At 42.8% G+C, this 15,083-nt stretch overlaps 1 protein-coding gene across 1 annotated transcript in view; it reads right to left on the bottom strand.

Moving 5' to 3' along the window:
• UBR1 (ubiquitin protein ligase E3 component n-recognin 1) overlaps positions 1-15,083 on the bottom strand; it is a gene marked incomplete in the record, with an annotated part of 288,714 nt that overhangs the window by 199,675 nt on the left and 73,956 nt on the right. The window contains 2 exon segments of the mRNA XM_073609777.1: positions 4,522-4,650; positions 5,443-5,542. Of these exon segments, the coding sequence (XP_073465878.1) occupies positions 4,522-4,650; positions 5,443-5,542 (229 nt within the window).

Genomic DNA, 15,083 nt, shown 5'->3' with positions numbered 1-15,083 from the left:
ATGGATCCTGGCAGTATGGAGCAGACAACACTCCCTGCGCTCAGGTGTGACTTGAAGTCAATCACAGTAAGTCCTATAAATACCAGGCAAGCCCTCATATGCTTGCCTTGGTATCTCTCTCCTTTAGCCCTGACCTTGTTCGCCTGTTACCCGATCCTGAACCTGCATCTGACCTTGTGCCCGAGCTTATCCTGACCCGATCCCTTCAGTGTACCTGTACCCTTCAGCCCGATCCATCCCCTCTCTGTCCTGTTGGTTCCCTGTCCCTCATTTACTGATCTTCCTGTGTATGACCTTGGCTTGGCTAAACGTTTATGTCTCTGGTATATCCCTTGTTCTTGCTGACCTGCTGTGTATGACCCTGGCCTGGCTGACATCTGTGATTCCGGTATTGCCCCTTGCTGTAGATATTGTTGTTTGTAGTGGGTTTGTTGGGTTGGTTGTTTACTGTTTGTATTTTCTAATTATCACCTATTTTAATAAATATCACTATTCACTTACATGTGTTTTGGGTTATCTCTGTGCAGTCCACACAGTCTGGTCTACTAGTCTCCTGACATGACCAAATTATGGGGCCATATTAAACATAGCTTGGGTATGATAGGAGTCATGGGGTACACCCCGCTTTGGCGTAACCCATGTTACTTGGAACTACAGCCGCTAGAGGGGTTTCAGTCTTGGGAGGCAAGGGGCATCAAGTATATATTGCAACTCTACTTACAGACCATCTTTAAATCCTTTACCGAACTGCAGGAAGAATTCGGACTGCCAAGTCACAATTTTTATAGATATCTCCAACTCCGACACGCCGTGCAATCACAGGCACGAGTGTCCAGTTTGGTACATATGGAACATCCGATCATAACAAATATTCTAAATACACAGAACAAAAAAGGCATGATTTCACATATCTACAACACACTCTTATCTAGTTCACAGGATGCAGCAAAACTACTGGAGCAATGTTTGCAGTCTTTGCCGATCATCTCGGTGTCCCCTTCTTATAGGCTCTCCCAACTCTTCATCCTGCACAGAACCTACCGTACATAGGTGCTGCTTCACAGATGGGGCAGGAGGGACTCCCCTCTGTGCCCCAGATGTGGGAGGGCTAACGGGGACCTTATACACTTGCTATGGCGCTGCCCGAAACTGTTCAGATATTGGAGTAAGGTAACTAACACCATATCACAAATATATCGATTCACTGTTCCAATACATCCGGTTACATGCTTGCTGGGTGCGGTGGACGAGGAACTGTTCGTCCCCCCGGCTAATATAGCAGTTTCTAGATTGTTATATAATCGCATGTAAGCAAATAGCCCAACAACGAAACAGTGGATCGAACAGGTCAATAACACTCCAATTAAAGAAAAACTGATGTATCAACATAGAAATGCGAGTAATAAGTTCTACAAAATCTGGCAGTCCTGGCTGGACACTCCAGGTTTGGCACCCACTCAGCTAGTCTTTGATAGATTACTCCAAATGTAAACGTCTGGCTTCGTACGAGTAGTGAACATATACCTCTATCGAGTCACACTAATACAATCCCTGAGTCTACCTTCAAAAAAAATTGGGGTGTACTTCTATAATTTGCTACCCTGGGGGATAACTAGCAATATGGTTCGTTGCGACCTAACGGGGTCCGGTTGTGAGTGTAGGCATCAGTTAGTTCCACCTTCCCGTTGGAAGGAACATAGTTCATTAACAGTTCCTCTTTTAATATAGAACTTTTAGAGTGTCGTGTACATTGTTAATAACCTAATAGCAGTATTATATGGATCCAAAAGCATAAAAGGAGCATAATTGATATAAATGTATTAGTAGAATGGTCATGACTAAGTTTCATCCCATAAACCATCAGCTGTATAAAATACTGTTGCTAATGTATATCATATAAAAAGTATTGCTATGTATTTGTATACTTTGTACATCTATTTTTTATGACACAATAAAATCTTTTCTGATTAACAGGACAGGTTCCACTCACATCAGGCCTCACCATGGTCGACCAAAGAAGTTGAATGCACGTGCTCAGTGTGATATCCAGAGGTTGTCTTTGGGAAATAGACGTATGAGTGCTGCCAGCATTACTGCAGAGGTTGAAGGGGTAGGGGGGGGTCAGCCTGTCAGTGCTCAGACCATACGCCACACTGCATCAAATTGGTCTGCATACCCAGAAGGAAGCCTCTACTAAAGATTATGCACAAGAATGCCTGCAAACAGTTTGCTGAAGACAAGCAGACTAAGGACATGGATTACTTGAACCATTACCTATGGTCTGATGAGACCAAGATAAACTTATCTGGTACGGTGTCAAGCGTGTGTAGTGGCAACCAGGTGAGGATTACAAAGACAAGTGTGTCATGCCTACAGTCAAGCATGGTGGTGCGAGTGTCATGGTCTGGGGCTGCATGGTTGCTGCTGGCACTGGGGAGCTACAGTTCATTGAGGGAACCATGAATGCCAACATGTACTGTGACATACTGAAGCAGAGCATGATCTCCTCCCTTCGGAAACTGTGCCGCATCACAGTATTCCAACATGATAACGAACACAGAAACACCTCCAAGACGACCACCGCCTTGCTAAAGAAGCTGAGGATAAAGGTGATTGCCAAGCATGTCCCCAGACCTAAACCCTAGCATCTGTGGGGCATCCTCAAACGGAAGCTGGAGGAGCGCAAGGTCTCTAACATCCACCAGCTCTGTGATGTTGTCATGGAGGAGTGGAAGAGGACTCCAGTGGCAACCTGTGAAGCTCTGGTGAACTCCATGTCCAAGAATGTTAAGGCAGTGCTGAAAAACAATGGTGGCCACACAAAATATTGATACTTTGGGCCCAATTTGGACATTTTCACATAGGGCTGTACTCACTTTTGTTGGCAGCGGTTTAGACATTAATGGCTGTGTGTTGAGTTATTTTGAGGGGACAGCAAATTTACACTGTTACACAAGATGTTGTAGCAAAGTATCATTTCTTCAGTGTTGTCATATAAAAAGATATAATAAAATATTAATATTTACAAAAGCCCTCTTTGGTTTAACCCGCAATTGTCAGAATTCGGGTCCATTCCTGACCCTGGTGTATACTAAATATATAAATCAAATTTGTCTTGAGGGCAGAATACAGACTTTTGACAGGTTGAAACAACAATATAATTTACCCAACTCACACTTGTTTAGATTTATGGAGCTTAGACATGCTTTTAACACTCAGTTTGAAAACATCTCGAATCTGGAGACTCTGCTCAGAGATGAAGCTCTATCTAAGACCTTATCCACCATATATAAAGCATTACTCCCCAACGTCCACATGGGTCTAGAAAACCTTAAGGCAAAGTGGGAGGTAGATTTCCCTACACTAGGCACAGAAGATTGGGAAGGAATGTGGGAGCACCCTTTTTCACAGCTAGTATCAGCTAGAAATAAATTAGTGCAATTTAAAATAGTACATAAGGTGTATTACACGCCTGTGCGCCTACATAGAATATATCTATCTATTTCTGCCTCTTGCTGGAGAGGCAACTCACCCTTAGCGGATTTCACTCATATTTTTTGAAGCTGTCCTCAGATTGAAATTTTTTGGGTTGAGGTAACAAAAATTAATTTTGACTGTCACCACCATTCCTGTGCCATTGTCTGTAGAGGTATGTCTGCTGGGACTCGTTGAACCACTGGCCCCACGCTGGGCAATCGGAACCCTGCTAGGATTATTACTTTACTATGCCTGTAAATCTATAGTACTTGGATGGAAGGCCTCATCTGCACCTTCAATACATTTCTGGAAGAAGTTAGTGAATGCGGCCCTACCATTGTACAAAGCTACTTACCTGTCATGTGGCTGTGGCAAAAAATTCCACAAAATATGGGATATTTAGACGGAATCCCTGTCCACTAATGCAGATTCGATCGATGATTAGTTTCACTCCATAAAGTACCTGGAATGGCTCAAGTCCCTGGGCTGCTCAGTCAATAGTTTATGGGGGGGGGGGGGGGGGAATATGAATATGTAATTGTAATGTACATCTCATTTCATGAATGACTAAAGTAAGCCTTGCAGGGTATACGTGGAATTAGAGGATTGCTTTGAACATTCTGGACAGGTGGTTGAGCGTACAGTGGTACTAATGTACTAACACACACACACACATATATATACACACACACACACACACACAGTGGGGACGGAAAGTATTCAGACCCCCTTAGATTTTTCACTCTTTGTTATATTGCAGCCATTTGCTAAAATCATTTAAGTTCATTGGCGGCGGTAGATGGACACACTTTAACTGTTCTATGCTAATATAAAAGTGTCAATCTCTTTGTATCACCTTTTGCAATCTTCTATTAAAAAAAAAGCTTGTAAAAAAAAAAAAATCAAATGCAACCATTTTTTCCTGACACACTTAGTAAAAATTGTTTTAACGGGTTCATTGTTATCAAGAGATCAGGAGTGCAAAAAACAAATGTTTTGTCATGGTCTTTCATGACAGGAGAATATATTTCAGGATACACTTACATTGCTGCCACACCACTCCTGCACTAACATCAAGACGTTATTCAGTTGCATTTGCATGGCTATTGCGGTCTCCCAGTCAAAGTCCATCTCGACATGTTGTCCTATCATTCGACCTGTAGCTTCCATGCCCTAAACAAGCAAATGATGTCACGTTAATGGGTTTTCAACACCTCCCAAAAGGTCAAATCAGATCTGGTAGGTGAAATGGTATAGTTCTCTTGGAGAGTTGACTTTCATTAAAAGAAAAAGTAAAGGTTTTTTTTTTCATATTCATACTTACCTAGGTGAATGCAGCATCAGTCCCCTGGCGCCTCTGCACTGAGAACTGAGCGATCGAACACAGCCGATTGTTCGGTTTTCAGAGCTGCAGACGGTCAGTCACAGCTCTCTTCTCCGTCCTCGCTCATTGGAGCGCTGGGCTGTGGAGGGGGCAGGGGCAGCCAGCTCAGGGATCACAAAACGAACTGCACTCCAGTGATCCAAAAGGTAAAGTGCATCCAAACAAGCTTTGGCTGGACTTCTCTTTTAAATTGTTACGTCTGCCAACCTTGATAAAGCCATAGCAAACCACCACCCCCCCATAATGAGAAAACCTTTTCCAATGGAGGTACCATCAACCATGGAGTCAACACTGACAGATATCTTCTAATATGTCTGTCAGAACCACAAAACTATCACAATTCCAAAAAAGTGTTTAAACTATTATACTGCCCAACCCAACCATAATATTTGATTTTTTCAGCAATGCTAACATATTGGAATCATTAGTACATTGCACTGTAATTGGAGGTACAACATACAGAATTACAATAGCACTATACATTTTGCCTTTTATAATGAGCATATATTAGGAATCATCACTCCCATGTTACGCCCTAGTGGGCATAATAATAAAAAAAAAAAATAGCATGATAGGATTACCTGCATACATGTTAACATATGAAGCAGAGATTTAAACCCCTCCATAAACTTCTCTTGCAGTTTTTCTGACCAAGATGTGGGTTTACTTATCAGGATATATCTGAAATGGGAAAAAAAAAAAAATCACCACATTAAAAAGGGAGGTTGAGGATAAAAAAAAATACATAAAAAACAAACAATACAAAGACATACTAGTTATAAAAGGAAATATACCCCCCTGTAAACGTATACTTGAACATTTTGGCTGCCTGGCTGGCATGCTGTTATGGCTTTCATTTTTTGAAAAATCATAAAACCAAAACATGTTGCAAATAAGCAAAAAAAAAAGTCAGAAGACTTTATATGCATACTTGTTCCAGGTCAGTAACAGAATACTGAAAGTGATATTAAACCCAAAAGCCAACATTTATTGTATTGCAGCCTTCCAATTCTTAGATGCGCTAGCTTTACAAGTTTTCTTTTTTAGGCTTTCTTGGTCTGGTGATCCAGTCAGTTAAGTCTGTTTTTCAAAAGAACAAGCTTTCTTGCAGTTGCAGGTAGAAGTGCACTGAAATTTCTGCTGCCAAAAATTATTTGCCGAAATTGGCGTTTTTTCATTTGGCTGATAGCTAAAAACAGCAGATACCGAAAGGGGGTGGGATCAGCCCCGGCTGCCGCCCATTCCCTCCTCCTCGCCGCGATCTCCGCATGTCACGGAGCTGAATTGTCTGGGCGGCCGTAGTAACAATGCCCTGCCTCCTGTGATAAACGGCATACTGATTCAATGGCGGGACACTGAATCAGTGTGACGTGATCACAGGAGGCGGGACATTGTTATTGTGGCCCGGGTAATTCAAACCCTGCTCCGTGACACAGCGGGAGGTCGCCACTCTGATCCGGGCACACAGACATGCTGTATATGACGGACGCTGGTGAGGCTGCTGGGCACAGGCATGCTGCATATGATGGGCACTGGTGAGGCTGCTGAGCACAGGCATGCTGCATATGATGGGCACTGGTAATGCTGCTAGGCACTGATAGGCTGGATATGACGGGCACTGATGAGGCTGCTGAGCACTGGTAGGCTGCATATGACATACCCTGGTGAGGCTGCATATGATGGGCACTGGTTAGAGAATGCAGACTGCATTTTTCTTGACCTTTTTTGCACTAAAGGTGCCAATAATAACAAGTAATAAATTCATATTAATTTAAATTGATGATATCAATTAAAAAGTTGAATACAATACAATTATATATATATAAAAATATAATTTTTTTTTTTTTTTTTAAATGTCATTTTCGGTATCGTTTTCGGCCTAGTGCATCCTTCATTTCCAGTATCGGTACCAAAACAGGTATAAGAAACCATTTACCACTGACAAGGGTGTTTACAATGATCAGCCTGTAACTCAAAAGGTGTATCACAAAAGAAAATAATAAAAGTAATCAGTTTGCTGTAACTGCTTATAAAAGCATTAGCTGAGTTTGGCTTCAATTTGTTAGTTTATTTAAACCTGCTAGCACATCTAAGAGTACTGTCCCACCAGACCAATAATTTTGCTGTCAATATGTGTTCCCTGTGCTCATTCATTCAGAGTGGATGGACTAATACAACTAATACAGGAGGAGGTGTGTTACTGTCCAGATTACCAGGTGAAAAAAAAAAAAGTAAGAAGAAAACTAAAAACTAATGAAGCCACCATATCCAATTAATGACTGTTAAGCTGCAATATATTACATTACATTTTTGGTTTTGGGTTCATTACCGCTTGAAGTAAAAGGCTCAACATGACAGCCAATTCCCATCACTGAATCTTGTGGCCAGGAACAGCTTGTTTAAACCAAAAGATAAATGCAAACAAAAAGGCCAAGCCATGATGCGGCAAATCGGATTCAACTTCTAAAAAGCTAACCTACAGTATTATATCTGCACCTTTAACCCTTTCATGACTAAGCCTATTTTTGACATTTGGTGTTTACAAGTTAAAATCTGTATTTTTTGCTAGAAAATTACTTAGAGCCCCCAAACATTATATATATTTTTTAGCAGAGAATCTAGAGAATAAAATGGCGATTGTTGCAATATTTTTTATCACACGGTATTTGTGCAGCGGTGTTTGGCCCCCCCCTCGCGATCGCTCCCAGCCAATGAGAAACATCCCCTGCCTCTGTATAGTACACAGAGGCAGAGGATGTGATGTCATCTCTCCTCGGCTGGCCAGTTTCCGTTCCAGCACCGAGGAGAGAAGACATGTAAGTGCACCAACACTCACACAACACAGTAGAACATGCCAGGCACACTAAACACCCCCGATCCCCCCCCGATCGCCCCCCGATCCCCCCCCAATCACCCCCCCCCCCTGTCACAAACTGACAGCAAGCAGGTTTTTTTGTTTTGTTTTGTTTTTTTCCTGATTACTGCATGGTGTCAGTTTGTGACAGTTAGCAGTGGTAGGACAGTTAGTATTAGCCCCCTGTAGGTCTAGGGTACCCCCCTAACCCCCCCTAATAAAGTTTTAACCCCTTGATCACCCCCTGTCACCAGTGTCGCTAAGCGATCATTTTTCTGATCGCTGTATTAGTGTCGCTGGTGACGCTAGTTAGGAACGTAAATATTTAGGTTCGCTGTCAGCGTTTTATAGCGACAGGGACCCCCATATACTACCTAATAAATGTTTTAACCCCTTGATTGCCCCCTAGTTAACCCTTTCACCACTGATCACCGTATAACTGTTACGGGTGACGCTGGTTAGTTTGTTTATTTTTTTTAGTGTCAGGGCACCCGCCGTTTATTACTGAATAAAGGTTTAGCCCCCTGATTGCCCGGCGGTGATATGCGTCGCCCCAGGCAGCGTCAGATTAGCGCCAGTACCGCGAACACCTACGCACGCACCGTACACGCACCGTACACCTCCCTTAGTGGTATAGTATCTGAACACATCAATATCTGATCCGATCAGATCTATACTAGCGTCCCCAGCAGTTTAGGGTTCCCAAAAACGCAGTGTTAGCGGGATCAGCCCAGATACCCGCTAGCACCTGCGTTTTGCCCCTCCGCCCAGCCCACCCAAGTGCAGTATCGATCGATCACTGTCACTTACAAAACACTAAACGCATAACTGCAGCGTTCGCAGAGTCAGGCCTGATCCCTGCGATCGCTAACAGTTTTTTTGGTAGCATTTTGGTGAACTGGCAAGCACCAGCCCCAAGCAGCGTCAGATTAGCGCCAGTACCACTAACACCCACGCACGCACCGTACACCTCCCTTAGTGGTATAGTATCTGATCGGATCAATATCTGATCCGATCAGATCTATACTAGCATCCCCAGCAGTTTAGGGTTCCCAAAAACGCAGTGTTAGTGGGATCAGCCCAGATACCTGCTAGCACCTGCGTTTTGCCCCTCCGCCCGGCCCAGCCCAGCCCACCCAAGTGCAGTATCGATCGATCACTGTCACTTTTTTTTGTAGCGTTTTGGTGAACTGGCAAGCGCCAGCGTCCTAGTACACCCCAGTCGTAGTCATACCAGCACTGCAGTAACACTTGGTGACGTGGCGAGTCCCATAAGTGCAGTTCAAGCTGGTGAGGTGGCAAGCACAAGTAGTGTCCCGCTGCCACCAAAAAGACAAACACAGGCCCGTCGTGCCCATAATGCCCTTCCTGCTGCATTCGCCAATCCTAATTGGGAACCCACCACTTCTGCAGCGCCCGTATTTCCCCCATTCACATCCCCAACCAAATGCAGTCGGCTGCATGAGAGGCATTTATATGTCCTCCCGAGTACCCCTACCCAATGAACCCCCCCAAAAAAGATGTGTCTGCAGCAAGCGCGTATATAGACGTGACACCCGCTATTATTGTCCCTCCTGTCCTGATAATCCTGGTCTTTGCATTGGTGAATGTTTTGAACGCTACCATACACTAGTTGAGTATTAGCGTAGGGTACAGCATTGCACAGACTAGGACACACTTTCACAGGGTCTCCCAAGATGCCATCGCATTTTGAGAGACCCGAACCTGGAACCGGTTACAGTTATAAAAGTTACAGTTACAAAAAAAAAGTGTAAAAAAAAAAAAAAAACACAAACAAAAATAAAAAAAAATAGTTGTCGTTTTATTGTTCTCTCTCTCTCTATTCTCTCTCTGGTGTTCTGCTCTTTTTTACTGTATTCTATTCTGCAATGTTTTATTGTTATTATGTTTTATCATGTTTGCTTTTCAGGTATGCAATTTTTTATACTTTACCGTTTACTGTGCTTTATTGTTAACCATTTTTTTGTCTTCAGGTACGCCATTCACGACTTTGAGTGGTTATACCAGAATGATGCCTGCAGGTTTAGGTATCATCTTGGTATCATTCTTTTCAGCCAGCGGTCGGCTTTCATGTAAAAGCAATCCTCGTGGCTAATTAGCCTCTAGACTGCTTTTACAAGCAGTGGGAGGGAATGCCCCCCCCCCCCACCGTCTTCCGTGTTTTTCTCTGGCTCTCCTGTCTCAACAGGGAACCTGAGAATGCAGCCGGTGATTCAGCCAGCTGACCATAGAGCTGATCAGAGACCAGAGTGGCTCCAAACATCTCTATGGCCTAAGAAACCGGAAGCTACGAGCATTTTAGGACTTAGATTTCGCCGGATGTAAACAGCGCCATTGGGAAATTGGGAAAGCATTTTATCACACCGATCTTGGTGTGGTCAGATGCTTTGAGGGCAGAGGAGAAATCTAGGGTCTAATAGACCCCAATTTTTTCAAAAAAGAGTACCTGTCACTACCTATTGCTATCATAGGGGATATTTACATTCCCTGAGATAACAATAAAAATGATTTAAAAAAAAATATGAAAGGAACAGTTTAAAAATAAGATAAAAAAGCAAAAAAATAATAAAGAAAAAAAAAAAAAAAAAAAAAAAAAGCACCCCTGTCCCCCCTGCTCTCGCGCTAAGGCGAACGCAAGCGTCGGTCTGGCGTCAAATGTAAACAGCAATTGCACCATGCATGTGAGGTATCACCGCGAAGGTCAGATCGAGGGCAGTAATTTTAGCAGTAGACCTCCTCTGTAAATCTAAAGTGGTAACCTGTAAAGGCTTTTAAAGGCTTTTAAAAATGTATTAATTTTGTTGCCACTGCACGTTTGTGCGCAATTGTAAAGCATGTCATGTTTGGTATCCATGTACTCGGCCTAAGATCATCTTTTTTATTTCATCAAACATTTGGGCAATATAGTGTGTTTTAGTGCATTAAAATTTAAAAAAGTGTGTTTTTTCCACAAAAAATGCGTTTGAAAAATCGCTGCGCAATTACTGTGTGAAAAAAAAAAATGAAACACCCACCATTTTAATCTGTAGGGCATTTGCTTTAAAATAATATATAATGTTTGGGGGTTCAAAGTAATTTTCTTGCAAAAAAAAATAATTTTTTCATGTAATCAAAAAGTGTCAGAAAGGGCTTTGTCTTCAAGTGGTTAGAAGAGTGGGTGATGTGTGACGTAAGCTTCTAAATGTTGTGCATAAAATGCCAGGACAGTTCAAACCCCCCCAAATGACCCCATTTTGGAAAGTAGACACCCCAAGCTATTTGCTGAGAGGCATGTCGAGTCCATGGAATATTTTATATTGTGACACAAGTTGCGGGAAAGAGACAAATTTTTTTTTTTTTTGCACAAAGTTGTCACTAAATGTTATATTGCTCAAACACGCCATGGGGATTTGTGAAATTACACCCCAAAATAAATTCTGTTGCTTCTCCTGAGTACGGGGATACCACATGTGTGGGACTTTTTGGGAGCCTAGCCGCGTACGGGACCCCGAAAACCAAGCACCGCCTTCAGGCTTTCTAAGGCCGTAAATTTTTGATTTCACTCTTCACTGCCTATCACAGTTTCGGAGGCCATGGAAAGCCCAGGTGGCACAAAACCCCCCCAAATGACCCCATTTTGGAAAGTAGACACCCCAAGCTATTTTCTGAGAGGTATAGTGAGTATTTTGCAGACCTCACTTTTTGTCACAAGGTTTTGAAAATTGAAAAAAGAAAAAAAAAAAAATTTTTTTCTGGTCTTTCTTCATTTTCAAAAACAAATGAGAGCTGCAAAATACTCACCATGCCTCTCAGCAAATAGCTTGGGGTGTCTACTTTCCAAAATGGGGTCATTTGGGGGGGGGGTTGTGCCATCTTGGCATTTTATGGCCTTCAAAACTGTGATAGGTAGTGAGGAGTGAAATCAAAAATGTATGCCCTTAGAAATCCTGAAGGTGGTGCTGGGTTTTCGGGGCCCCGTACGCGGCTAGGCTCCCAAAAAGTGCCACACATGTGGTATCCCCGTACTCAGGAGAAGCAGCTGAATGTATTTTGGGGTGCAATTCCACATATGCCCATGGCCTATGTGAGCAATATATCATTTAGTGACAACTTTTTGTAAATTTTTTTTTTTTTTTTTTTTTTTGTCATTATTCAATCACTTGGGACAAAAAAAATAAATATTCAATGGGTTCAACATGCCTCTCAGCAATTTCCTTGGGGTGTCTACTTTCCAAAATGGGGTCATTTGGGGGGGGTTTGTACTGCCCTGCCATTTTAGCACCTCAAGAAATGACATAGGCAGTCATAAACTAAAAGCTGTGTAAATTCCAGAAAATGTACCCTAGTTTGTAGACGCTATAACTTTTGCGCAAACCAATAAATATACGCTTATTGACATTTTTTTTACCAAAGACATGTGGCCGAATACATTTTGGCCTAAATGTATGACTAAAATTTAGTTTATTGGATTTTTTTTATAACAAAAAGTAGAAAATATCATTTTTTTTCAAAATTTTCAGTCTTTTTCCGTTTATAGCGCAAAAAATAAAAACGGCAGAGGTGATCAAATACCATCAAAAGAAAGCTCTATTTGTGGGAAGAAAAGGACGCAAATTTCGTTTGGGTAGAGCATTGCATGACCGCGCAATTAGCAGTTAAAGCGACGCAGTGCCGAATTGTAAAAAGTGCTCTGGTCAGGAAGGGGGTAAATCCTTCCGGGGCTGAAGTGGTTAAACGCAAATTTTTGGGAAAAGGGACACTTTCATGAATTAAAAAAAAAACAAACAGTAAAGTTAGCCCAATTTTTTTGTATAATGTGAAAGATGATGTTACGCCGAGTAAATAGATGTCACGCTTTATAATTGCGCGCACTTGTGGAATGGCGACAAACTACGGTACCTAAAAATCTCCATAGGCGACTCTTTAAATTTTTTTTACGGTTACCAGGTATAAGTTACAGAGGAGGTCTAGTGCTAGAATTGTTGCTCTCGTTCTGACGATCGCGGCGATACCTCACATATGTGATTTGAACACCGTTTACATATGTGGGTGCGACTTCCGTATGCGTTTTCTTTGCTGCGCGAGCTCGCGGGGACGCTTTAAAAAAAAAATTTTTTCTTATTTATTTTTATTTTTAGAAATTGTGTTTTTTAAAAAAAAAATGTTTTTTGATCACTTTTATTGCTGTCACAAGGAATGTAAACATCCCTTGTGACAGTAATAGGTGGTGACAGGTACTCTTTATAGAGGGATCGGGGATCTAAAAGACCCCCGATCCCTCCTTTGCACTTCACAGTATTCAGATCGCCGAAAAAGGCGATTCTGAACACTGTGTATTTTTTTAAAACCGGCGACATTGGCAGCCGAGAAAACGGGAAGTGACGTCATGACGTCGCTTCCGCGTTTACAATTAGAAGGCTGGAACAAAGCCGTACACGAATTCGTTTCAGACTGTCAGCAGCCGCCGGAGGCAGCGGATCATCGATCGGGTGGCCCGGTAAGAGCAGCGGGAGGGGAACGTCCCCTCCCGCTCCTCCGGTATAACAGCCGAGTGGCTTTTAGCCACATCGGCTGTTATACATGGATAGCCGATCGCCCGCTCTACAACATGGTATCGGGATGATGCCTGCAGCTGCGGGCATCATCCCGGTATAACCCCGGAAAGCAGAGTACGCACATCTGCGTACGCTCGGCGGGAAGGGGTTAAAAAGCATCTGCAGGTGGAGCCTAGTACTACTGGCCCACATAAGCCAACTGTATTGGAATGCCTCCTTCCTCCCCCAGTCAAATGGTCACCCTTTATCACATAGTAAAAAACTAGAAACTATACCTGCAATTTGGTGTACAAATTCAAAGTGCATGAACTTTGAGTACACAGTAAGTATCCCACTACCAAGAATGCAAATCCATAAGAAAAAAAAGCTGTACAATGAATAAAATATGGAAATGTTTAAATAAAAAGTGCCCCCAGGTATCCAGCACTTCCCTTGCATGAATGAGTAAGGGGTACAAAGTCCCCCAAATAAAAAACAAAAAACAAAAAAAAACACAGATTGCGTTCCTTTAGGCTTGGTTCACACTGGAACTGGCTGCGGATCACACAGGAACGTTGTGAGTCCCCATTCTCTGGTTCAGGGACGAATCAGGGCCAAATCTTTGCCTGAATTCCGCCCTGAAACAGAGCCAAGGAGATTGAGATTGAGGGGACAGCTGTCTGTGCAGTGCGATCCGCAGCTGCCCCAGAGATATGTGAACCAGCTCCATAGAGAGACGGTCGCATTCTCCTGCTATGCGAATCAGATGTGAGGAAATCCTTATCCAATCCGCATAGGTGTGAATCCAGAATTAGTGCCGGTTCACACAGGGGCAACCTGTCAGGCGACTTAGCCATGTATTGCAATGGAACTGTTCTAATAGGAGCGGTTCAAGTCGCTCCGACTTAGAAAAAGTTCCTGTACTACTTTGGGGTAACTTCGGAGCGGCTTGCATTGACTTCTATATAGATGTCATTTTGCAAGCCGCGCTGTACGGGGCAGCTTCAGAGTCGGACGACTTTGAAGCCGCCCCTGTGTGAAGCGGCACTTGGGAGGAGGGGGGGGGGGGAGGGGGGAGGAGGAGGGAAGGAGGAGGGAGGGAGGAGGGAGGAGGGAGGAGGAGGGAGCAGGAGGGAGCAGGAGGGTTCAACAAATCGCAATGAACTTTATGCAATGACCGGTCGAAGTAAAACACAGCAACCCACTGAGGCAATTCACTCACAACAGACTGCCATTGCGAACAACATTTCCCTGGCTGGAAGGCAAATATAAAAAAAAGGGGTCAGAATCGAACTAAATTAAGAAGAATTTTATTGGAGTATAATTTTTATATAAAACAAGCGCATTTTTGGGGAGTTCGCCATTTTCATAGGCAACTATGTAACCAATTGCAAAAAAAAAAAAAAAAAAAAAACCCACACCTCACACACACAGGATTCCTAATAAATCACCTGGAAATGTTAAGTATCTAGGAAGGCAAAACGTGAAATCTTAATAAAATATTACAGACAACATACGATAGAACGTTGAGATTAGGGGACAGCTGTCCCAATTTGAAGTTTGATGTTTTTGCATTGTGGTCTGCTAATGATAATGCAACTTAAAACAGAATCAGAGGCAAAACGTCCCTCCCACACCCATTTTGGATAGAGTAAGGCCCTTTTCACACATGCAGACCGTTTGCCTGTTTTTCATCCATCCGTTGACAGATGAAAAACTGACATCAATGCATCTCTATGGAAAAACTGATGCAAATGGATGATCATCCATTTACATCCGCCAATATCCATTTTTTAAAAATGGTTCAAAGCCCCATTTTTCTTCTGTATCAGAT

The sequence above is a fragment of the Aquarana catesbeiana genome, linkage group LG13 (assembly GCF_042186555.1).
Source record: "Aquarana catesbeiana isolate 2022-GZ linkage group LG13, ASM4218655v1, whole genome shotgun sequence".
In the NCBI taxonomy this organism is placed as follows: domain Eukaryota; kingdom Metazoa; phylum Chordata; class Amphibia; order Anura; family Ranidae; genus Aquarana; species Aquarana catesbeiana.
This window is presented reverse-complemented; position numbering and strand designations above follow the sequence as displayed.